At 42.8% G+C, this 27,332-nt stretch overlaps 1 protein-coding gene across 1 annotated transcript in view; it reads right to left on the bottom strand.

The window, feature by feature from the left end:
* ak5 (adenylate kinase 5) overlaps nucleotides 1-27,332 on the bottom strand; it is a 156,440-nt gene that overhangs the window by 116,984 nt on the left and 12,124 nt on the right. Inside the window, exon 3 of the mRNA XM_079569766.1 lies at nucleotides 22,460-22,627. Within this exon, the coding sequence (XP_079425892.1) occupies nucleotides 22,460-22,627 (168 nt within the window). The remainder of the gene's footprint in view (nucleotides 1-22,459; nucleotides 22,628-27,332) is intronic.

Genomic DNA, 27,332 nt, shown 5'->3' with positions numbered 1-27,332 from the left:
GCCCGGAGAGTAAGGGCACATAGCAGGTGAAGGGTGAGTGCATCAGTGAGTCCAGATATTGATAACAAACAATTAGGTGCTCCTTGACGGCAAACGGCATCACTAAGCAAGGCAGTAGTAAAAATCCCAGCAGTCAAGTATACTGTTGGTGTAACTTGTTTATTTATCGCACATCTGCATCTTGGCCGGGTCCCTGAAGCTCCACTCAAAGCCAGCCGGACCAGCCAGACTACACACTTTTCCCTTTCTTTACAAAGACCTGCAGTCTGGGACCCAGTGTTCTCTCCACAAGTTCTGATGACCGGCAGATAAACCAGTCATGGTAAATGGTCTTAACTTATACAGTATAGGGCTTTTCCACCTACATTAGGCACTCAAACTCAACTTTACACAGGGTTTCTGCGGGGCATTAAAAAGCATTATTATACGGCTCTTCACAACGTAAGTAGAAAGCTCCGTTGATTTGAATGGGATTTCCCAACGTTCTACCGGTCATTATTTTCTGATAAAGGACCTCTGAGAAAAATAATGACCGCTGCCAATGGCAACGGAGTTCGTGCTTTCATATCACTCCGTGTGTACGTAGTAGCGGACACACTATGTCCCCGTCACTGCGAGAGAAGTTGGGAATTTTGCTCGTGAAGTTAGCGTGAGTCTAACTTTCAACTTACCCAGAGTTTCACCACCATTCCTCCTCTCCAACTGCACCTTCATAATTTTTACTGTACAAGTTCATAGAAAAAATACCAAAATTATGGTCTAAATCTAAAACATAACCAGATGCTGCTTTGGCTGTTTTTTGTTTTTTTTATTTCCCATGTTTTTAAATCTTAAAGGGACTAGGTGCAAGTTGGTCATTTTATACTCACTACTGCCACCTCAGGTCTTATGCAGTGCAGGATTTTAGCGGCAGTTGTGGTGAACAGGTCTGGGCTCTACACATTGGGACATTGCTGGAACATGTAGGGGGAGCAAAACACATAATTTTAAAATGTTAAAACTCTGTATAGTCCCTTTAAGAAATGAAATATGCACCGCTTTTTTTCCTGCATTTGGGGCATTAAAACATAGTATAGTTTTTAATCACAGGAGGAGGTCCAGGAAGTGCTTCTCCCTTCCTTCTGATATTAAAATATAGTATTTGGAATTAAAAATGGCATTAAAAGCATTAAATTCGTCTTGCTTCTGCCAGTATAAAGCCTCTATAAACCCCAGCAAGGAATCACTCACCCATTCACACTCTCATTCATACATCAATGTACGCAGACTCTGGAGGCAACCAGGGCGAACTGTCTTGCCCAAGGACACAATGACAGTGATTTGAACACCCGACCCACTCAACCAATAATGCCCCAACAACAAGTGAACTCTTTAACCTCTTAACTCCCGCCTGAACCGAGAGGATCTTTTTCCTCACGTCATCAGATTTGTTTTCCATCATATTTTTGTTGGGTGTTCAACTCATTTTTGTAACTTTTCTGTCATTTTTTTGTCATTTTTTCGTCCATTTTGTTGTCAAATTTGTAGCACATTTTTGTCACATTTCTGTAATTTTTTTGTCACATTTTGTCATTTTTTGGTAACATTTTTTTGTGACATTTTTTCTTCAATTTTTTGTCAATTTCTTGTGACATTTTTGTGACATTTTTGCCACTTTTTCATCAATTTTTCGTCACTTTTTTTGTCACTTTTTTGTCAATGTTTTCTCACATTTCCATCATTGTTTTCGTCTCAGTTTCGTTGCTATTTTCACAGCTATTTTCCAGAAGCTTTTGGACTGGGGTAAAGCCAAACTGGAGAAAATGTGCTCGGTTCAGGTGGGAGTTAAGGGGTTAAAGCCACACCGCGTAGAATTTTACCCAATAAATAAAATTGAAATACAAGCATTTATTTTATGACAGATATTTTCATCATAGAAAAATACCTCATAAATGTACAAACAAACAGTTATGAGGCTCACCCCTGCTAAGATATGACTGTAAACTTTACTGGGAGTGGGTACGTCTCCAGCTCGTCTCCATGGAGATGTGACTAAAGTCAGCAGAAGTTCAGATTTAAACAGGCTAGTTTCTCATCCAAATCCATTCTTTTATTACATACTGCAGTAACGGCATTTTCTATGTCATTGGGAGCATGTTTTGTTTTGCTGCAACAGTGTAGTCTTAAATGTTACGCAGTGTACCTTTAAATTGCAGCTGTGATTGGATTGATAAAAGCCATTCGGTTTTTGAGTTTGGCGGCAGAGTCCCAGACGCTCGTGCTTTAGAAGAGAAAGTATGAGCGTCTAATCAGACTAACTCAGAGCGGGGAAAGTGTCAGCAAAGCGCCGCCGGCCGCTCTGACAGCACATCAGCGTTGTGAGTGTTGTGTTGCATATTTATGTTGGTGTTGACTCAATAGATTCCTTCTTTTTTCTTTTTTTTTGCTTGGCCCATATTCACATTTCACTACACCAGAGTCCAATCTCGAAATGCAAACCCCACTCTTTCTTGAACGCTTCCCCGTCGAGCATCTACTGAAGCGACCGAGAGCGCTCCCCCTGAAACAAAGAGCCGCGGCGCCAGACAACGGAGCGTCTTTCTCGTCACAAAGCCACCGTTTCCATAGTAATGTCGACCGCTACCACAACCAGGAGAGAAATCAAACGCCGCGCGAGTAATACCGCTCCTGCCGGGGATCAATTCAGAGATGTGAATGAGAGGAGGGCGCCCCGGTGAGAAAGGCATCATCGAACCCTCCACGGAGCATCTGTGAATGAGTCTGCAGCGAACTGAGAGTTATTTAAAGCTCGAGGAGTTTCCAGTCGGGGTGAACGAAGAAAACAAAACCAGGAAATATCTTTGATCTAAATGAACAAGGACAAAACTGGCTCATGATTAGAAACTATTGAAAGGCAGTTGATTTTAAACCATTGGTGTTCAAACTAAAGTACTTCATTTACAGATACTACTGGACGTATATTACTTCGTTCACTCATTACTCAGTCTGATAATGATTAAAACATGTTGAAAAGGACAAACAGCAGAAGCATTTAGCTCTTTTGTTCAACCTCTTTCCTCCCGCCTAAACCGAGTGTATTTCTACAGTTCGGCTTTACCCAAATCCATACGTTCACAGCCTATAGAACGGATTAGCGTCTCATTTGAAAGCTAAGACCTACAAAACTGGTCTAAACGGATGCGCTTTTTATTGTGTATTGAGGCTTATTTTTTTTTTAAATAATTTTGGATACTTCTTTGTTGCGTTTTCATCCTTGTTTTCTTCTCGTTTTTGTCGCTATTAAGACGCTTTAGATTTAAGTAAAACCAAACTTGAGAAAATGTGCTCGGTTCAAATGGGGGTTAAGATGTTAAACCGATCAGCACCTGGATTTAAAAAACTTATCCTTAAACAGACGAGATGCAAGTTGGTCATTTTGTGCTCACTACTGCCACCTCAGGTCATACGTGTAACTGCAGGGTCTATAATAAACTCGTGCATGACGGCACGTTGGACCCGAATCAACAACTTTCTAGAGGCAGTTGTGGTGAACAGGTCTGAGCTCATTCTTCACATTAAGACATTGCTGAAACATGTAGGGGAGGAAAATACTTAATCTTTTCAAACTCTGTATAGTCCCTTTTAAGTCAAAAACATTTGTATGCTTTTATTCTAAAACTGTGTTGAGTATCAAAAGTATTGCGATACAAAGACAGTTGTGTTTCATAAAACACGCGCATGTAGAAGCTTAGAGTCTTCCCAAAAGCCATAGCATGTGTCCATAGCTATAACATAGAATATGCTGTGGTGCTACAATTATCATGAACAATGGTCTGGATTGTTGGCACTAATAAAAATGCAGTTTTATATAATACCAGAATACAGCACATTAACGGTTTGTTGTTTCAAGCATTGATCAATAGGTCTGTTCATCCAAAGCCAAACCTATTCATTTGCATCTCGTTTGTGACTCACTAAAAAGCAAAAACATGTCCCTCACGTCCAGATCTGATATCGGTACCTGGCCTCCGTCTCAAAAGATAATTGTGTGTAATTATGAACAATCAGTGATGACGATTTTCATTTTATCTCCGTGGAGGCACTTGCCAAACTGCAGAGAAACCGAGGCGAAATCTGGCAGCTATAACCAGAGGCTAAAAAAACAAAACAAAAAAACGGTTTAGATCTATACTATATATATTCTATACCATCTAGGCAAGTTTGCGTCAAGGAGGGCCGATTTTTGTCATTGCGAAAACACCAAGGGCCGAACCTCACCATTGTAGCCTAAAGTTAAGAACCATTTTCTGCAAATGCCAATGTTTTACATCTGTGGTTCTAAAGTGGTCCGGCTCCAAGACCTGCCATTACTTAAATGACAAGCTGCGAACCAAATAAAACTGTATAAAATATTGTATTTACCACTTGTGGCGAGAAAGACGAGGACACAAGCAAGCTGCAAGTAAGTCACTTTATTCTTTCTGAGCCAACAACAGAATGGCGGAAACTCTGGACAAACACAACATGAGGGCTATGACACCCCAAACCCCAAAACCTACTGGGTGAGAGACACCTCTCTAACATGTACGCCACACACTCATGTTTTTTATTGAACAAGCTGGAAATTTGCTTTTAAGAAATTATGATAAAAACAACCCAATAATATTTATTTTAACAGACTCCAGTGTGTTTCCATGTAGTTTCAGATGGAAAAAAAGGTTCCCTACAGGCTCACGACCCACCAGTTGAGAATCACTGTTTTATATTAGGCTATATATGACAAAGTGGGATATTCTGCAAGGACATTTAAAAAAATACACTATAAAACACACTGCTTCTTGCATTTTTAGAGTACTTTCACAGGTATTTGATCCCTTATTTGCATAATAGTATTTCTCAAAATCATATTGGGGGCCAGAAGTTCTGTGCTGGAGGGCCGGATTTGGTCTCCGGGCCTGACGTTGCCTAGCCATGCTCTATACTATATCTATACTATACAATAACAGGAGAAGCAAAGGTTTAAATATAAACTGGCCAACACTCGTGAGTAGAATTGGCTCGATGTATCACAAGTGGATTCTGGCTTTCATTTTCACCTCCAGACAACTATAGCATATTGTAAAGGCTTCACATCGAGCTGTCCGTCATTCCTATTACAATCCAGCTCATGTGTCTCTGAATCCCCTCCGGTTTAGAATACATTTAGTAAAGGATTTCAAAGGATTATGCTGGTTTACAAAGGATCGGCGATTCGTTTGCTGTAATTATTGTGATGAAATGAAAACAGGACATACCGAATGACTGTTGTTAAGAGACGGTTCCCCTTCAAGTTGAACGGATCACGAGAACAAAGGCATTAGTCTGAGAGGCAGATGTTGGAGCCGTCGCGAGGACAGGATAATTGCACGAACACAGGCGTACTTCGTTTCAAGAGCTGAAGCATTGTGTGGAAGAGATGCTTTGATTGTGAATAGCTTTGTCAATGTAAGGCCAAACAGTTGTACCGGGGGTGAGGTTAAGGATGAAACTGAAAACGGTAATTGCAAATGCTCCTGGACATGTTTTAGGGTATTCTTTATTATCCAAGAAAGAGCTGGTTCTTCCTACACGCAGACTACGCAAGGGCCCCGTATCTCAGTCAAATTACGGCATTGTTTTGGTTGTTAATCAACGCGTTGTTACGGCAACAGGCTCTCTGACAGCGCTCACACTACTCTCTGCCAATACTTTGCTACATATAACTCAAAAATGGAGCAGATGAAGCGGATGTGCAGGAGAGACCCTATGGCTTCACCCCCACCCTTCACCTTCTCTACTCTCCCGCTCGGCTGTCTCCCGTCTCCCAGGTGGTGCTCGCCTGCGCTTAAAGGATCTATATCATGCTATTTTAGCCATTCCAAAGTTAAGTATAGGCATTTATATGATATATTGTACCTCTACCACTATTGAGCACTCATTTTTGTGATAAATATAAGTGTTTTCTGGAGGTATTTTTCAAACCCGGAAGACACAACGCTTCGATTCAGTTAACTCCGCCCCCTCTCTCCGCACATACAACTTTACCGTAATATAAATAAACAGCAATAAGTGAAGTTACTTCACGATGCAGTTATACGGAGTTGACATCTGCAACACAGCTTCATAAATGGCTAACACACATGCTAATATGCTAACACACAAGTTAACCCGCGTTTGGATTGACTCACCGCTCTGGTCCATCGCTGTTTACATTATGGGACTCGCGTTGGTTATAAAAGTTAATCCACTTTGATTCAGGCGAAGGTTCACCAAACATCCATCAGAGACAGTCACAGAAAAACAATATTTTGGTGATAGTCGCCGAATCCCGGAGAAAAAAAAAACTTCAAGTGGCCTCTTCTTGAAAAAATGTTGAATAAAGTCCTCGTAGCCAAATGCGCTTCTTTTTCTCCGTGACATTATCGTTAGGTAAGAATAAAGAACAGGTGTGTCCAGAATAAGTTGCAACGAGCTCCATCTTCAGCTGCAGCGCAAACATGACGTCTGTTCAGACGCTCAGGGGATGTGTTTGTTTTGGCCTCAGCTGACCTGGAAGCACCTCGGGCACATCCTTTTTATTTATTTTTTTCCTTTTATTTTTCTCTTTGTTTCTCTCTTACGACAGGAATAATGAAAAAGCTGTTTTACAAATTAAAATCCGTCAGTAAGCATAGAATTAAGACATTACAGACGTCGAGCACTTCCGTTCCGCTGTGACGACACAACGGAGCAGGTCAGTCGTTCACCAGGAGAGGGCGGAGCAGCTGCTCAGAGAGCAGGATTCAGGACGATTACTGAGAGCTGCGTGAATGAAGCCGCAAACCACTCTGGGGGTGTTTTTGATAAGGAAATAGCATAACAACATGGCTAAAAGCATGATATAGGACCTTTAAATGTGGACAGGCTAAGCATATTCTTGTTGTCCCTAGTGAAGGACACTCATATCAGGAGCTTGGCGAATAAAAGTGAGCAAAGCCATATTTGTCTCATAAGTGCTGCAAGTTACTTTCAATAACTGCAGTTCTATGAATGTACATGGTCTACAACGAATTACATCAGGCGAATTCTCAGTGGTAAGATAGAAATAACCAGTCAGATTTCAGTTAGTTTTAAATCAGCGGTTCCCAAACTGTGGGCGAGGGACCTGAGGTGAGAGAATGTGACCATATACCATTTTAAAAAGTGCGGGAAAATAGTGTAGTCCTAAACACCAGTCAAACTGTGGCAAATGGTTAGTGGTTCTGAATTGAGATCATTATGTTCCACTTCTGCCCTGCACTACTGCGTGTAGCTGAAAATGGGTTTGTTCTGTTGCCTTTACCACCGGCTCTGATCCAATGATATAAGATAAACAAATGCAAAAGAAAGAAAGAAAGAGTTCCCTCCCCCTTTTGTTGATTTATTTATTGGTTTATTTAGCAGGGACTGTATATTAAAACAGTGTTTCCCAACCAGGGGTACTTGAGCACTTAGCAGGGGGTACTTGTAATTATTTCAGATCAAAATAAGAAAGTGACACCTATGTTTCTCAGTAAAAGGTTTGATTTTGAGAGGAATTTAGCCTCATTTTGAGCACAATACTCTATTAAATATCTGAATAACCATAATTTAGTTGGAACAGGCCACCATTTTTCCATACTGAGATATGTTCTTACCCGAGCTTAGACGAGTTGATGCGTACTCGTCTGGTCTTTGTGCCCGTGGAAGAGCGTGGTCGCTTCTAACTTCCCCCCCGTTTGGAGCTATAGGAATATGTTGGGAGAGGCCAAATGCTAACAACATCTTTGGTCTTTTTGCATGACTGAGGGCACGCACAAAGACCAGACAAACTCGTTTAAGCTCAGGTAAGAACATATCCCAGTATGGAAAAACGGTGGCCTGTTCCTTTAAGGGGTATGTGAGACAAAAAAAGGTTGAAGAACCACAGCACTAAAACATTGCCACCAACTTGCAAACCAATGTCATGTGCATAAGGCTTTAAAGGGACTATACGGAGTTTAAAAATGTTAAAATAAACTATTTTCCTTCCCCTACATGTTCCAGCCATGTCCTGTTCACCACAACTGCCTCTAAAACCCTGCACTGTCACTCAAAAAGTTGTTTGGGTCCGAAGTGTCATCATGCACAAGCTTAATATAGAAGCTGCAGCTACGCATAAGACCTGAGGTGGCAGTAGTGAGTATAAAAATGACCAACTTGCATCTAGTCCCTTTAACGTCTTAACCTCCACCTGAACGGAGCACATTTTCTCCAGTTTGGCTTTACCCAAAACCTAAAAGCCCGGGCGTTTGACACTGGGACGACTCTGTTAATGCCGTTTCAATGGAGTGTGTGCTAAACCACACAAACAGCTCACATCGTCAGTTTAGAAAATCCAAAAGGGAAATCTTCCTGGTCTGATCTCCAGCTGCTGCCCGCCGTCTGCCTCAGTCAATCATCCGGCTTGTTCTGCAGATTTCCCACAATATCTCCTCTCGCGGTCCGCAGCGTGCTGTTTTCCCCCGCTGAGGTCCGAGCGTCAGAGTTAGACAAATACAAAATAAAAATCCAGTTCTGATGCATGTCCTGGCTCCGATAGCTGCTCCAGACCCAATTTAGTGAATTAAGATCCATCCAGACTTAGATATAAATCAGGGGCCATTTCCTTAATCTGTCTGTTGGCCTTTTAGCATCTAATATGAAAAATACATGGGAGAAAATCAGACGCTGCCGAGCTAATGGAGAAAAAATAATAATTCTAACTTGCACATGTGGTCAATGTTTACTAGAACAGACTAGACCAGGGGTAGGCAAGTGTGCTTGGCGGAGGGCCGATATTCATCATTGTAGAAAGACCAAGGGCCGGACCTGCCAAATTTAGCCAACAGTAAAGCACCATTTTCTACAAATGCCAGTGTTGTTTGTACATGAGTAGAGCTGGGTACCGTTAAACGATACCAGTCTGGTATAGGGGAAAAGAGTTTAGGTTTTACTGGTGTCTAAATAAAATAAAATACAGCTTTGATGATGTTGATGCTGTTGCCCCTGGTTGTTTCAGCTTAAATAAAAATTATTTGTTTTCCCCATTTTTTTGCCCAAATTATTGTTTTCTTTGTATCTATATAATTTGTTTTATTACTAGTATTTTTCCTATTACTCCCCATTTTCCCCACATTTATTGACATTGGAGATGAACTTGATAATGTAAATGTGCAGATCTTCTACACATTATTGTTCTTTTTTCTGCTTCTAGATGACAACTATTTGCGTATCGCTATTGGAAAAAGTATTGTTCAGGTATTGGTATAGAAAAAAATAATTGATTGACTGCGGAATTCTTCCGCAGTCAATTATTGGTTTTCATGTTCTTTATTATTATTCCTCTTCCATCTTTTTCCCGATTTTCTAGAGCTTTCAGCACCTTCATGCTTTGTGCAATTTATGCAAGTTATGCATCAAAATGTTCAGCATGTTGAGGAGAAGGGTGCTATTACTTTTGGGACTTCTGCAACTTACGGTTTTTCCGCAATCGGCCAAAATGTCGGAGATTTTTCCCATTGACTTATAATGGGGCTGCCGCAAATCCATGCTTTTCTGCACTTTTTTCTGCATTTTATGCAATTTCTGCACTTTGTGCATGTTCAGCTTATGCAACTTGTGGGTTTTGAGAAAAAAATGGCCTTCTGCAGTTTTCCATTTTTTTTATACGAGAGTTTGAAATTTTTGCATTGGTGTGTATGTGGGAATCCAGCCAATGGGGAGACTCCAGGCCTTTCAGCCATTTGTGCAGCTTCTGCCAATCAAGCACTTTCAACAGTTTGACCAGTTTATGGAATATAAAAGTTTATGCAACATTAATAATTTATGCAAAGTAAACACTTTATGGGATTTAACCAGTTTATGCATTTTAAAGCGTTTATGCAACTTAAGAGTTTATGCAAATTAACCCATTCATGCATTTTACCACTTTATGCAGTTTATACAGTTTATGCAACATGACATTTTATGCATTTTACCAGTTTATGCAAATTTGATTATGCAATTTGAAGAGTTTATGCAATTTCTGCATTCGCTTCCCGCATTTCCGCAGTCAATCGCAATGGCGCAGCCATTGCATTTCTAGTTTGTAATGTAATTTTACCCACATTTAGCACATTTCTAGAGTCCTCTAACAGGCATTTGATCTCTGACTTCTGTATTAATGTCATCTTCCAAACCATTCAAAACATCCTGAGGGCCAGAGGTTCTATGCTGGAGGGCCGGATTTGGCCCGCGGGCCTGATGTTGCCTACCCCTGGACTAGACTGTAACGTTATTAGACAAATGATCATTATTGCAAGAAGCTACATCGCAAAATCTTCTATCTGACAGAGATTTACAAACTTTTGTTTTGCTATCACAGCTACATGTTGTTATAGACTTCTGTTTTAGTCACTATTTTCCTAATTGACTTGGTGCATAACAGCACCATCTTATTCATTAGTTCAGCAGATCAGCATTAGTTAAACGTTCTGCCTATTAGCAGACAAAACACTGAAAATGTGTGTATTTAATTACATTCTTGTAATGTTGCAAGTACCAACTGAACTAATCAATGAGACGAGCTGTGTGCTTTTATTTTGGCGTGCTGGATCGAAACAGGAAGTCACTCCTTGGGCGGCGTTGTTATGATTTGAAGTTATGCACAATTTTGGTCACTTTTTGTCCTGTCCTGTATTTGTCCTGAGTATTTTTTCTAGGCTATTATTGACACAATTTGGAGACAAAATGAATGATCTTTGTTTTGAATTTAAGAGACTGAACCATGTTGAAAAGGTTTGGTCAAATATATTCAAAACAAGTTCAAAATATGACAATCTCTTCTCAACCAGCAATCTGCTAAACCCGCTCACCCTTCAGCTCCGGCACCTCCAACCCTTGTTTAACCTCATGAGCTACTTTTACATAATAACAATGTCAGTGAGCGACATATGCTGCAAGAATCTCATTGCCGTACTTCCAGAGGAGACATTTCTACAATGTCATCATAGTGTATTATTCACAGTGTTCCAACAGAAGTGTCTCTCATAAACCTGAAATAAACCCTGGATTTAAAAATAGGACATTTCATCTGCAGAGCTCCGCACAGCCTCAAACATTGAAGATGCTACTTTTTCAAATGAAAGCGCCCATGTTCTTATATAACTCTGAGTCTAAAAAGTTTCGCTCATGCATTACACAGAATACTAGGCCCTACAGGAACAAATCATCTCGGTGGGCCCGGACTACGGCAGCTTTATTATTTTATTTTTCACTCCTTTAGCGATACAGTGTTACACATCTCCTGACCAAAAAACAAAAAATGATGCAACACAAAAAAAACAGCTTTAGCGTTTATTGCAGCTGTCGCAATAAGTTTCTTCAATGTCAAAAGGTCCAGTGTTGCATTCATTTTACACCAAGATCCCTTCTCCAGCACATCCCAAAGATTCTCAATGGGGTCAATATCTGGACTCTGCCGGGGCCAATCCATGTGTGAAAATGATGTCCCTGAATCACTCTTTCACAATGTGAGCCCCATGAATCCAGGCTTTGTAAATGGTCTCAACTTATATAGCAAATTCACCCTTCATTAGGCCCAAAGCACTTTACAGCAAGGAATCAGTCACACATTCACACTCTCCTTCACACACCAATGTACAGGTGACACTCGGGAAATTAGAATATTGTGAAAAAAAACATTTATTTCTGTAACTTAAAATGTGAAACTAATATATGATATAGACTCATAACACGCACAGTGACATATGTCAAGCCTTTGTTTGTTTTGATGATTTTGTCTTACAGCTAGTAAACACCCCAAATTCAAAATATCTGTATGACATGAAATCAATTTAAAAAATGATTTTAAACAGAGAAATGTCGGCCCTCTGAAAACTATCATGCATAAGTACTTGGTTCGGGCCTTTTACTTGAATGACTGCCTTAATGCGGTTTTGTAGCATGGATGCTCTCAGCCAGTGGCACTGCTGAGGTGTTATGGAAGACCAGGATGCTTCAACCAGAGGAATATGACATTTGAAGCCCATGTCTAGGATCCGTCTGTGTGGTGACTCTTGATGCACTGTGTGACGGGGCTCGTATGGCTGATAGTGTTAGAAACGGCGTGACAAGGTTGTCACGCCGTTTCTAACACTATCAGCCATACGAGCCCCGTCACAAGTGGTGTCAGAAGTGGGATGGCTGGCGGGGGAAAGAAACGACGTTCCCAACGGCGAAAGCTTGAGGAGGAGGAGGAAGAGGAGCTGGACGCTGCCGAGGAGTCCGGAGCGGGTGCTCAGCCCCTAGGGGAGCTCCTTGACCTATTGAAAGGTTTTATGGCGACTCAGCAGAGAAGAGAGGAAGGTCTGCTTGGCGAGCTACGCGGCCTCCGGGAGACATTGCATCCAGCCACTCCTCGGGAGGACAATTTCGGCGGGGAGGAGACCCCGAGGACAAGCAGTCCGCGGGTAGCACTACCGACACCTGCACCTAGGAGGAGACGGGAGAGTGGTTCTACAGCTTCGCACCGTCCGCAGGAGGGGAGCTCTGGTGATCTGGGCCTAGCACAACCCCAGGTGGAGCAGAGACCGTATGCAGGGGAGCCGAAGATCCCGCCTTACCAGATGGGGGAGGATATCGAGAACTATCTGTTGCGCTTCGAGAGAATGGCAAGGACCTGGAGGTGGCCAGAGACTGAGTGGGCCTGTCGCCTTGTGCCGCTCCTATCGGGGAAAGCTTTGGAAGCGTATACAGCCATGGATGAGGAGGAGGCGCACTGCTACTTGGATCTGAAAGCTGCCTTGCTTGCCAAATTCGACATATCCTCGGAAACATACAGACAGCGGTTTCGTGCCTCGACTGTTCCGCAGGGAGAGACGCCGACTGAGACCTACCATCGTCTGAAGGGCCTGTACCGGCGGTGGGTTCGTCCGGAGCAGCTCACCAAGGAGCAAATCGGGGAGATCATCATCCTGGAGCAGTTACTCCGCGTCCTGCCTGCAGAGGTCCGCACCTGGGTCAAAGAGCATGAACCACAGGATGGCCTGACGGCAGCGAAGCTGGCGTTGCAGCACCAGAACGCACGGCGAGGAGGACCTCCACGCTTCACCAGCTCAGCGCCACGACCGGCTCCGCAGTCTGTCCCGGCCGGGAACACCGGAGAGTCCCGCTATGACTCACGAGGTACAACCGGCTCTGCCACAATCCAGCCAGTATCCGGTAAGCCTTTTCTTTGCTATCACTGTCAGCAACAAGGACATAAAGCCTCGGTGTGTCCAGCTCGAAGGGACAAGCTCACGGGTGCTTGCTATGCACCTCGGGCAGAGGGTGAACTGTGTACCAACCAGGGCTTGAAGGAGCATACATTGAGAACTGTGACTCTGAATGGCCAACAGGTGACAGCACTGTTGGATAGCGGCAGTTTTACTTCTCTGGTGAAGAAGAACTTGGTACCGGTAACCTGTGTTGATTATGGCCTAAAAACTGACATAGTTTGCGTCCATGGGGATAGTCATGCATATCCGAAAGCTGAAGTGACGGTGGGGATTGATGATCAACCATATTTAATGACTGTTGCTGTAGTGGACAATTTACCTGTTGACATGGTTCTGGGCACTGACTTACCTGTGCTCCTGGGCCTGTTACAGAAAACAGACTGGGGGGTTGTTGGGGATGTGACTGTGTGTGATGTAACTGGCAATGTTTCATGTCCTGTGGTGACTAGGTCCCAAGCTAAAATGGCTTCGGAACCCCTGCCAAATTTTGATGATAGCCTTTTTGAGGGGGGCACCAAAGGGCCAAGAAAGTCCAAGCGGCAAAAGCGTTTTGAAAAACAGCTAGTGCTAAATGACAAGGTTTCCAACAGCCTAAAGGTTGATGAACTGTGGGAAGTACCAGAGAATATTGCAGAGTTACAGAGGCAGGATGTGACCTTAAAAACCTGTTTTCAAAAAGCGAATGCTAGCGTCAACACTCATGCTAATGTTACTGGCAAAGAACAGTTTATCATAATGGATGGGGTGTTGTATGTCGATAGCAATGCTCATAGACGTCTGGTTGTCCCTGCGTCTTGTAGGCAATTGGTAATGCACGTTGCGCACACGCTCCCCTGGGCAGGGCATTTTGGCCGTCACAAGACCTATTTACGCGTCAGTTCTCGGTTTCATTGGTCCGGTATGTACAATGACATCCGCACATACTGCGTCACATGTCCTACCTGCCAAATGACATCTCCTGTTCGTAAATCTGATAGGGCACTCCTTCATCCGCTCCCAGTTATCCAAACTCCGTTCCGCAGGATAGCAATGGACATTGTGGGCCCGTTAGTCAAAAGCGCACGGGGTCACCAGTACATTCTCGTGGTCTGTGATTATGCTACCAGATACCCCGAGGCGTTTCCTTTACGTACCATCACTGCTCCTGCTGTTCTCCGGTGCCTGGTCCAGTTGTTCTCGAGGGTTGGGATCCCAGATGAAATCCTGACAGATCAAGGGACTAATTTCACTTCTCGTTTGTTGCAGCTGTTTCACAAGCAGTTGGGGATCACCGCCTTGCGAACCACCCCCTATCATCCTCAAACTGACGGTCTCGTTGAAAGGTTCAACCAGACGCTGAAAAGGATGCTTCAGAAGTTTGTAAGCGACACAGGGAGGGACTGGGACAGATGGTTGCCATTTGTTCTCTTTGCCTATCGGGAGGTACCACAGGCAACTGGATTTTCGCCCTTCGAGCTCCTGTACGGGTGGGATGTGCAAGGACCCTTGGATTTGCTGGATAAAGCATGGACTGCATTGGAACCCAAGGCCAGCGAGCGGAGTATTGTCCAGTACGTGCTGCAAATGAGGGATCGCCTGTCCAGGTACCGGGTTGAGGCTGAAGAGAACCTGAAGGAGGCTCAAAAGAAGCAGAAGACCTGGTATGACCAACAGGCCAGGCGAAGAGATTTCCAGCCAGGCCAAAAGGTCCTCTTACTGCTTCCCTCCTCCAACAGCAAGTTGTTGGCCAAGTGGCAAGGCCCATACACCATCACCAGGAGGATGGGTCCTGTGACCTACGAGGTGCATCAGCCGGATAAGAAGAGGCCCAAGCAGACCTATCATGTGAACCTCCTGAAGGAATGGAAGGAAATCTCCCCAACCCTTCCGGTACCGGCATTCCTGGTGAGGGAGGTGGAAGTGGAGGAAGAGGAGGACCCTGGTGTTCCGGTAGTGACAAATGCTTCCGAACCTCTCATCGCCCACCTCTCGGTTGACCAGGCGGCTGACCTTCAGAAGATTTTCCGAGACATGCCATCACTCTTCACCGCGGAACCTGGCAGGACCACCTTGATTGAGCACGTGATTCGGCTGAAGGACCGCAACCCTGTCCGTCAACGGCCTTACCGTGTTCCTCAGCAGTTGGTGGCACAACTCAGGAAGGAGGTGGAGTCGATGCTGGAACTTGGGGTCATTGAGCCGTCAACTTCGGAGTGGTGCAGTCCAGTCGTGATTGTCTTCAAAAAGGATGGGTCTCTGCGCATTTGTATCGATTTTCGAAAGCTCAATTCCATTTCTGAGTTTGATGCTTATCCTATGCCAAGGATAGACGACCTCCTGGACCGCATTGGCTCTGCAGCCTTCATCACGACCCTGGACCTGTGTAAAGGCTATTGGCAGGTGCCGCTGGAGCCCTCCAGTAGACCCTACACCGCGTTCAGGACACCAGCCGGACTGTTCCAGTTCACAGTAATGCCTTTCGGTCTGCATGGTGCCCCTGCAACTTTCCAACGCCTTATGGACAGAGTGCTCCAGGGCTGTGACGCGTTCAGCGCAGCTTACCTGGACGACGTGGTGGTTTTCAGTAGTTCCTGGGAGGAGCACGTCCAGCACCTGAGGACCATCCTGGGGAAGATTGAGACGGCTGGACTGACCCTGAATGTCGCCAAGTGTGAGTGGGCCCGCCATGAAACCAGATACCTGGGCTATCAGCTGGGAAGAGGAGAGGTACGACCCCAGATGGATAAGGTTGAAGCTATCCAGAAGTGTCCTCGTCCTCGAACCAAGAAGGAGGTGCGATCCTTCCTGGGCCTGGCTGGATGGTATCGGAGATTTGTGCCACAGTTTGCCACGATTGCAGCCCCACTCACTGCCCTGACCATGAAGGACCAGAGGAACCCAGTGGCTTGGACTGGTGAGTGTGAAACTACCTTCAGCACCCTGAAAACTCTCCTCTGTTCCTCTCCAGTGTTGCGCAGTCCGGATTTCAGTCGCCGCTTCCTGGTGCAGGTGGATGCCTCAGATGTAGGCCTTGGGGCGGTCCTTGTCCAAGGGGAGACCGGAGCGGAGCAGCCCGTTTTGTACCTGAGCCGCAAGATGTTGCCTCGGGAATCCAGATACTCCGTGGTTGAGAAGGAGGGACTCGCCATCAAATGGGCTCTGGAGAGCTTGAAGTATTACCTGCTTGGGAGAGAGTTTGATCTGGAGACGGATCATCGAGCGCTCGCATGGATCAACTCGATGAAGGACCATAACAGCAGACTGACGCGCTGGTACCTCTCGCTGCAGCCCTTCAAGTTTGTAATCAAGCACCGGTCGGGGAAGTCTAACCTGGTGGCCGACTACCTTTCCAGGTTGCCAAGACTTTGTCAACCTCCGGGAGGAGAAGGATGGTGTGACGGAGTGACCCCGTCCGAGCCCGCGGGAAGGATACCGCGACCCACCTAGGACCTAACGCACACACATCCACACTCACCTGTTGCTCGGTCCCGTTCTCCCTCCGTCTGTTCCGCGTTTGCGAACGCTAGTAGTTCAACGTCCATCGCGGGGGTCTTGGGTGCACACTAGGCCGTCGCTGAACCATCTCCCTTCCATAACCCCGTGGTCCACCAAACATTCTTCCACACCTCCGTGTTCCCCATCCATGTCCCCACGGGCAAACCGAGCGTCTGCACTCTTCCGGGTATATTGCGTCACACGCGGGACGCCGGCGCATGACGTCATCATGGCCAGCCCAGTTTTCCATTAGTTAATTATAATAAAGTTAAAGGGTAGTTTCTGGGCTCTGTGATTATGCTATAGTAGTTAGATTGATATTCTGCGTGTGTATTAAATTGTTCAGGACTGGTTGATACTGTTTTAGTGCAGTAAACAGTAAGTTGGTGGTGATTGGCTGAGGGGAGGGGCCAATGAGTATAAAAGAGGGGCGCCCTCTCACCCCATCCAGTCTGCGTTGGTCCGTCTACAAGGGAGGTAACTATGAGAGCCTTGTGTGCCTCATTATTGTAAATATTGAAATTGTAAATAATGTATTGTTTGTTTGTTGGTTTTTTTTGTAGTAAGCACCTTGGGAACGTCGTTTGTATAGAGTAAAAATAAAAAGATGGTGTTATAAAAAACGTACAACCTTGTCACGCCGTTTCTAACACTATCAGCCATACGAGCCCCGTCAAAGATTCTCAATGGGGTCAATATCTGGACTCTGCCGGGGCCAATCCATGTGTGAAAATGATGTCCCTGAATCACTCTTTCACAATGTGAGCCCCATGAATCCAGGCTTTGTAAATGGTCTCAACTTATATAGCAAATTCACCCTTCATTAGGCCCAAAGCACTTTACAGCAAGGAATCAGTCACACATTCACACTCTCCTTCACACACCAATGTACAGGTGACACTCGGGAAATTAGAATATTGTGAAAAAAAACATTTATTTCTGTAACTTAAAATGTGAAACTAATATATGATATAGACTCATAACACGCACAGTGACATATGTCAAGCCTTTGTTTGTTTTGATGATTTTGTCTTACAGCTAGTAAACACCCCAAATTCAAAATATCTGTATGACATGAAATCAATTTAAAAAATGATTTTAAACAGAGAAATGTCGGCCCTCTGAAAACTATCATGCATAAGTACTTGGTTCGGGCCTTTTACTTGAATGACTGCCTTAATGCGGTTTTGTAGCATGGATGCTCTCAGCCAGTGGCACTGCTGAGGTGTTATGGAAGACCAGGATGCTTCAACCAGAGGAATATGACATTTGAAGCCCATGTCTAGGATCCGTCTGTGTGGTGACTCTTGATGCACTGACTCCTGAATCCACTCCTTGTGAAGGTCCCCCACACTTTTGAATGGCCTTTTCCTGACCATCCTCTCCAGACTGCGGTCATCCTGAGATGTTTCTGACATGTTTTATTTGGGGTGTTTACAAGCTGTGAGCCAAAAACTTCAAAAATTTAAACAAACAAAGGTTTGACATGTGTCACTTTGCATGCCACATGTCCACAACATACATTTGTTTCACATTTGAAATTGAATTACAGAAATAAATGAACCTTTTCACAATAACTTCTGCTCTCAGCTGAGTGCACAGAGACCTCTGCCCTCTCTTTAGATTACATTTTGCATATGTTTCTGTCAAAAAACAATTCTTAAACTGGACATAGCTTCTGAGCTGAGGTTTCTTTAACAGCCCTTTCCATTCCTCCTTATGAATATTAAGCTACATTTGCCTCAGAGTTGTTATTTTACATATACTCCCTTTTTGACAATATTTGGAGGACCTCTGGTGTCTGTGACCTCTACCCCAATTGAAAATCTTCCAGGTTATTCTGTCTAAGATTCCCAACCCATATCACTCTATCGCCACTCTGGGGGTAAACTTATGAACTCCTAAGGAAGTATCTCATTGCTCTACTCTGAATGTTTTTACACTCCGGTGCCTCCGCTTTTACTCAATTACTCAATTAGAAGTTACTCAATACCAACTTTTAATTGAGTAAAAGTGCTGGTTCCTTGTTTTAATCCACGTAACAAAATAAACACAAATAGAGCTGGCTTTTTAAAAATAGCCTTCATTTGCATGGCTTGACTCACCGCTCTTACTGTCTTTTTGCGTAACTGCCACTCCTAATGCAGCGGGTAATGCCAGTGTTTGACAGGAGTAACGCAGCCTCGTCATGTAAATCAGATTAGACCGATGAGAGTCTGACAGAGCGAGTGACAGGCAACGAGATAAGAGCAGCCAAGGCCCGAGCTGTGAGCTGAATTCTGGGAAAACCTCGGCTGACAACGGCCCATGCTAATAATGGCATCCAAGTTCAAATCTACAGAGTTTGACTTTCTGACCCCAAAATCTAAAAACGAATGCAGTTACCCCACCTCAAAGTCCTGACAGAGTGAGGGGACGAGACAGATAATCACCTCCACTTTAACTAACTGGAAACATATACACTACGTTAAGAATTATAATTTATTTCAGTGGTAAAGGTAAAAAAAAATATTTTTTCAATTAAACTCATGGATGGTATTGTGTCTCAGGGCTCTGTGAATCACTGACGTCAATCTCAGACGCCTGTGATAATTAGTTGCCAGGTAAGCCTAGTTACTGAAAAAGGATGTTCATCATTATTAAGCAAACCACCATTTTCAAGCAATAAGGGAAAGAAAAAGGATCTCTCTGCTGATGAAAAGCGTGAAACAATTGAATGCCTTGGTCTAGGTATGAAAACCTTCAATATTTCACTGTACTGTTGTACAGATCAAGGCACAATGAGGACGGTTTCTGCCAGACAAATACATCAGATTAAGAGAACAGCTGCTACAAAGCAGCAAACAGGTATTTGAAGCTGCTGGTGCCTCTGGAGTCTCCCGAACATCAAGGTGTAGGGCCCTCCAGAGGCTGCAGTTGTGCATAAACTTCCTATCCGGACTCCCCTAAACTGTTAATTGAAGCTCACGAGCAGAAATGGCGACACTGGCCCAGAAATAAGACTCATTTGTCTTGACTGTCCATCCATCCATCCATTTTCTTCCACTTGTCCATTTCCGGGTCATGGGGGCAGCTGTTGGAGCTGCCCAAATCACATTGCACCAGCTCCTTGTGGCTCCTCCTGCAGGTGGTGGGTCCACAGAAGGACGGCCTCATGGTTCTAACCGGGCCTGTTGGTCTCTCATAAGGGGCTTCTGAACCGCTCTTTGTCTGACTCGTCACCTAGGACCTGTTTGCTCTCTAAATTGATATTTTTGCAACTACTTGTTTGCACATTTACCTTTTTTTTCTTTGATGTACATTTTCAAAGTATCTGCACTCTATCGCATGTTTTACAAGTGAATGTCTATGTTAATTTTTACACTGTTAATAAAGTCATATCTTTTCTAATTTTATCTCAACAATAAGAGGAAATCAAGTGAAATGTTAATTTATAACACACACCAAAAAGGCACCACTTGATTAAACTACAACAGCGGCTCAGAGGTTGAAGAGAGTGTTCAATAATCGAGAGGTTGAAGGCTTGAATCTAGCTCCATCAGGTGCAGATTGTTGTGTCCTTGGACAAGAAAATTCACCCACCGCCTGTGTGTGAATACAGTGTGTGAGGGACCCGGGACTCGGGACCCAAAAGTGGGTCACTTAACCGTTACAGTGGGTCGCGAGCCTTCCCCAGAAAACATTTCTTTTCATAGTTATGCACAGAAAAAGTAGAGAATCACTACTTGAGTCGGTTAAAATGGCTGTTATCAGGTTGTTTTTTTTCATGATTCAACCACAATTTTTGAGAAAAAGAAAAAATATTTATATTTTATCTTATACATACTTGCACATGACCCATAATGCTTTGCGCCTTGGAGGGTAGCTACGAGCTGGAGGCATTTGAGTGCGAGTGAAGCTACAAACAATGATGAAAGCCAACTTCTGCTGCGCTCATAATTGCTCCGACTTCCTAATATTCACAACACATTCCGAACATCCCGAACGGCACATTCACAGGGATGAGTTTTTAATAAGCGAGTTTCACCCCCTTCATGGGCAAAGCAGCTCAGTAACACGGTAACGTCTGCAGCAAACCTTTTGATTTAGCATCGACACAACCACATGATTCGTTTCGAAATGCTTCAACACTGGTCTCTTTTTCCCCATAAATGTCTGCGGATAAAATGAATTTCACTATTATTTTAATAAAGGAAAAAGGAAGGCTCGCTGAATATAAGATGGGGGTTAAGAGGTCAAAGAATAATTCATGGAATAGCCTGATTATTGACTATCCGGATTATTGGAATAGCCTCAATAATCAGGCTATTCCATGAATTATTCTTTAACCTCTTAACCCCAATCTTAACTGAGTGCATTAAAGGGATATTTCAGGATTTTTGACATAGGGCCTCATTTGCTAGTTATCCAGAGTGTTGCTGATTTCTGGAGATATTTTTTTTTGTAATTCATGCAGTTCTTATATTTGAAGAGTTTCGTGGCGCTAGGCTAGTGCAAGGCTAGCGCATTTCTATGGTATCAGCTAGCCTGCATTAAAAACAGTCTGACCCGCTCCACAGTGCACCTGAGGCAAATCACTTATAACACCAGACTAACCATATAAATGTCTGTCGATAGAATATTTTTTGGAATATAACTGACCTTGCATCACATGAATGATCGCATTTTGAGGGACTATTTTCTAGCAGATCACTCCGCCGCCGCGTAGCTTATACAACCACGAAGCTGATGCAGCTCAAATATAAGGTATTTTAAATGCAAAATGGTTAAAATTACTCTATCGACACAGACATTTATATGGTTAGTCTGGCGTTATCAGTGATTTGCCTCAGGTGCTCTGTGGAGCGGGTCGGACTGTTTTTAATGCAGGCTAGCTGACACCATAGAAATGTGCTCGCCTTGCATTAGCCTAGCGCCACGAAACTCTTCAAACAGAAGAACTGCATAAATTACAAAAAAAAAACTCTCCAGAAATTAGCAACACTCTAGATAACTAGGAAATGAGGCCCTATGTCAAAAATCCTGAAATATCCCTTTAGCTCCAATTCATCTAAATGTATCTTTTTCTTCTGTGTTGTTAAACCTTGAACCTTCATTAAAGACGTAATAGACTAAACTAATAGATAGAGTGTGCACATTAGCTGTGGTCCAAACTCATTCCTGACTTTCCTCATAATGCAATTTCAACATCCCAACTAGAAAACAAAAGTCTGGAGCATTTCACACAGAAGAAAATACTTTCTTCTTTCTTCTTATGTAAATGGAGCTCATTGAGGCAGACACAAGTCAAGCAGTGGGATGTTTTCTTCATGTTTTCTTCATGTTTTCACTTGAAGGAGCCTTAATGCTATGAAGATTACGTAACCACAACACGGCGGTGCAATAACATGACGGGCGAGTGTGAGGGGAATGGGAATAAAAGGCTTTTGAAAAGGATGTGTCCATTTTTTTCCCTCATAGTAGAGAGAGTTTTGTTTTGCCTCGTTGCCGTATATTGTAAAAGAAGGCATTTGATTGGAAAAGAGACATCAGTGCACGAGTTTAGATTCGATATAAACATAGTTCTTTAAAGATTGTGTGAAGTGGAAAACCATGTAGGTACTTTTGGGCAGAGTTTACTCATTCTAGTGATTTTAATAAAGATCAGAACACATTTTATGACCAGTTTATGCAGAAATGTGAGAAATTACCCCTTCACCGTATGTGTGTCTTACCGATGACAAGGATGACTTTGGGCCGAGGGCGGGACGGGTCGAACACCTCGTACTCCTCTATGAGCTCGGCGGTTTCTGACAGGTCCGAATCGCTCTCGATGGAGAACTGGTTTATGGGCGGCAGCCTGTCGTAGCGTCTGTACGGGAAGTTAGGGCTCTCGGGCATCACTGGAGGAGAGAAAGAGCATTAGCGTGAGAAAAGTTTTAACATATTTGGTTTTGGCAACCACAAATGAGTAAGAAAAACAACAATTGTATGAAAAAGTGACAAAAATTGTACGAAAAAGTGACAAAAATGTAATGAAAAAGTGACAAAAAAGTGACAAAAATTTGATGAAAAAGTGACAACAATTTGATGAAAAAGTAGCAAAAATATGACAAAAAAGTGACAAAATGTGACCAAAACGCATCAATAAAAGCAATAAAAAAATAACAAAAAAGTGGTGAAAAAATAACAAAAAAGTAGTGAAAAAGTGACAAAAATGTAATGAAAAAGTGACAAAAATTTGATGAAAAAGTGACAAAAATATGACAAAAAAGTGACAAAATGTGACCAAAACGCATCAATAAAAGCAATTAAAAAATAACAAAAAAGTGGTGAAAAAATAACAAAAAAGTGGTGAAAAAGTGACAAAAATGTAATGAAAAAGTGACAAAAATGTAATGAAAAAGTGACAAAAATTTGATGAAAAAGTGACAAAAATTTGATGAAAAAGTGACAAAAATTTGATGAAAAAGTGACCAAAAAAAAGGAAATTAAAAAAAGTTAAAAAAAACAAAAGAAAAAAGTGACAATGGGAAAATAATCCATTGAGATGAGTTTTGTAGATTTGGGTAAAGCTGAACTGGAGAAACTGTACTTGGTTAGGGCAGGGGTTAAGAGGTTAAAAATCATTAGCTTCAGCCCATATACCTTTCCGCTCAGTTTGTATAAGTTATGATGAAGAAGTGAATTTAATAGAAGTCACACCATGGTCTGTGAGATTTCCAAGGCTAACTGGAATTCATAATTTCCATTTATACCATGGTCTGGGTGAATACTCGATTCTGATTGGCTGGTGGGTGCTAACAAATAAAAACACCCACCAGCCAATCAGTGGGTGGTTGACTCCGCGTCGTGCAAAAAGCCCAAGTGTTTCTTGAGAGCTGATGAAACAAGTGAATTCCTCCACTGTGAGATCAATAATCATCTTCTTCGGAGAGGACAGAGCACATTAATGAGCACTCAGTACAGTGACCCAGGGTGATTTGGTCAGATTTAGCCATGAGATACTTTCCATCCGTAGCCCTCTTACAGTCAAGACAGCAACAATAAAATATAGAACTGACAATAGAAGGCAATAGATACAGACGGCATCTCTGGAATCACCCATATATGGTCATGTTTGAAAACAGTTAAAGGGGGAAAACAATTCTGAGAAAAATCTAAACTCAAATTATTCAAAAACTACTTTAACAAACGCTGAATTATAGTTTTCTACTAAATAAAGATAAAAAGACATGGGGAGGAGAAACGTGGTTTCACAGCCCATAATTACATTAAAAAAACGGAGAATGCTAACATGATGCTACATGTTAGCATCGTGCTAATGCTATCGCTAGCTAGCGCTTGCTATGACTGCTGTTTTTTCGCTTCTACTGAACAATCTGCTGTGAGAAAATATCCATATGGACCCGATTTACAATGGACTTTATTTGTATGTGATAAATAAGTTCATATTCCACCACAAAATGCCTAAAAAGAATAAAAAATTGTGTTTCCCATAAGATTCTATTTTCCCCTTTGGCGAGGCCACACCCCCCAACGAGTTGCCATCTGTATACTGTTATTACTTATTACTTATTATTTACGACCAACTAATGTGATTTCTGATCAATATAAAACCTCCCCAATTTTGGCAAAGAACAAAACAAGACACAGAAACTGTCACTGAAACTCTCAAGCACAACTAACTGCATTAACCGCAACAACTTATTTACCAAAAGTACCATCAACTAATCCTGCGATCGTAAATAATACACAGACTCTGAAACATGTGCTGAAGGAAGAAGCGTTATCACTCGGAGGTAATGACACACATTTCCTGTATCATTGCCTCATAATGACACAGGAAATGTGTAGATTTTGAATTTTTGATGAAAAACTGAAGCAACCTGGAGCCCAGTTAGATATATCATGTATAGTGCAGTAAAACCCAATTCCGCAGCCCTTCAGGGGGTCTCCATGGGGCTCGACCATGTGATAAAGAACCACAAGTATTAACAAGGCTAACTCTGTCAAGATGACCAAGATAGTTGCTAGTTCACCTTTCCGCTAAAATCATGCAAAACACGAACACACCACAAATTCCTCGAAGGACGTTTCTAAGCAGATAAAATGAAAATAAATTGCATGTCTTCATTCATTTCCGCAGACTCCCACTTAAAACAGCAGCTTTGAAAGAAAACCATGCACACATTACTGCTGTGAGTCATACTTTCTAAATAAAAGGGAAATCATTAAGCAGTAGTTGAAGTTGTGCCCTTGCAATTCTTGATCGCACATGTTCCGATTTAAAAACGATGAAAAGATATCAGACGCTACATCATTTCGAAAGTGTGTCCAAATGGGGGGAATATTGTTTAGAGCAAGTTTGCTCAAAAGACCGAGGGCTGAACTCCACAACTGTCGCCCAAAGGAAAGCATCACTTTCAACAAATGCAGGTGTAAATCATGTGTGAGTTAAGTGGATGATCTTCTCAGTAATGTAAAGGAATTGACTGTATGTTTCACACTTTTTAGTACTTTAACGTCTTACTTACTCTGCCTTAAACGAGCACATTTTCACACTTTACCCAAATCTAAAAGCTTCTAGTTTACAGACTATAGGTCAGTCTAACGCCTCATTTGAAAGCTGAGACCCACAAAACTGATTGTAATTTTTGTCACGTCAATTTTTTGCCATGTTTTCATATTTTTGGCTGTGTTTTTGTTGCTTTTTCATCTTTTCTCCCCCCGTTGCTTTTTTGTTTTGGTTTCGCCACATTTTTGTCACGTTTTTGGCACTCTTTTGTTGTTGCTTTTTGGCATAAAGCCAGACTGACTTTTTTTTAAAGGTTTTTATAAATGAAGTAAGCCTGGAATTGTGGTACTAGGATGCAATTTCCAAACAGAGACTGGAGGCAAACGATCGCAGTTTGAATGAGAGCGAACCAATCAAACACAAAGCGACTTACGCTTTGCGTTTACGTCCTCCGCCATGTTTGTCCACACGCACAGTCCAGTAAATGTTTCTTACTGTGGCTTTAAGGACAAGTCCAAACAGAAGAAAGGGCACCGGTAAAAGATCGCTGTGTTGCGGCTGCCATCTTCACTGTTTTGGTTACGGCTCGGAGGAGCATTGATGATGGGAAATCCTAGTGCGTAAGATGACGGACCATTAACTCCCGGCTCCTGTGCTATGATTGATTGAAATCGCACAATTCCAGACTGTGTCCCCATGTATCTTTTAACATAGAGCTTTTTTCAAGCTTTTAGATTTGGTCAACAGGCCTTTGAGCTCTGAATTGTGTAAAGTTATTTCTCAAAACCATCTTAAAGGGGCTAGATGCAAGTTCGTGATTTTATACTCATTACTGCCACCTCAGGTCATACGTGTAACTGCAGCTTCTATATTAAGCTCGTGCATGATGGCACTTCAGACCCGAATTAACAACTTTTTGAGTGACACTGCAGGATTTTAGAGGCAGTTGTGGCGAACAGGTCTGGGCTCATTCTACACATTAGGACATGGCTGGAACATGTAGGAGGAGGAAAATACATAATTTTAACATTTTTAAACTCCGTACAGTCCCTTTAAGGGCCAGAGCTTCTATGCTGGACCAGACGTTGCCTACTCCTGGTTTAGGGCATCAAATTGGCTTGGATGTCTATGTCTAAATCTTAACTTTTTGAGAGAGATTCAGATCTGTTGTACACATACAATATGAGCCTTGTGATGTCAATATACTGTACACTTGTTTTTACTGCCCTACTATCTTGAGAAAAGCTTTGCTTCTGTCTGGTAAATGCCAAGTGGGAGTCCGTGTGGTACATTAGCTACGGTAAACTCAGTGAAGAGAACTTTCAGTCTGTTCGAATCCAGTCCAATCGGTTCATACTTTTATCATTCTTTATATCACAATGTGTAACATATTAGCCTGTCCTTCACTAAACAGAAACCGGAGCTGAGTCATGAATGAGAGACGGTTTTATAACTCCCGGATGCAAATGACAGACACAGCGTTTATGCAAATCCAGATGACATTTGCATCTGAGCCGCTGCCTCATTTGATTGAAGCAGCACAACTCCACAAACACGGAACGAAAAACTGACCTCTGAAGGAAGACTTACAATTACCTTTTGACTTTGTCCTTTAAATTACATGGGGTCTTTTCATGGATGAAACCTGTAGCTTCAACATCACAAAACATGTCCTATAAGCTTCATGCGATTCCTGCCTCAGTTCAAAATTAATATTATATATTATATATTCTTGCAGCACTGCTCTGAATGTACTGTGATCTTTGAATGTTTTTGGAGTTGATCCCAGAAAAAAAGCCCATTACAATAATCCAGTCTGGAGGAGACGAAGGCATGGACAAGTTTTTCTCTGCGTTGGAGAGGGTGAGGAGATAACGGATCTTGGAGATATTTCATAGATGGTATAAACAGGTCTCCGAGAGTTTTTTTTATGTGGCCTTCGAAGGTGAGTTGTTGATCAAACCTGACACCAAGGCTGGTTATGGAGGAGGAGAGACCAATGACCTGGCCATCGAAGGAGAGCTGGGATATGGAGGAGTTGGTGATCTGGTGAAGGGCTCCACTGTTCACTTGAGAAGTTCATAGTTGAG

The sequence above is a fragment of the Gobius niger genome (genome assembly GCF_951799975.1).
Source record: "Gobius niger genome assembly, chromosome: 13".
In the NCBI taxonomy this organism is placed as follows: Eukaryota; Metazoa; Chordata; class Actinopteri; order Gobiiformes; family Gobiidae; genus Gobius; species Gobius niger.
The sequence above is the reverse complement of the archived record's forward strand: the minus strand, read 5'-3'. Positions and strand labels throughout refer to the sequence as shown.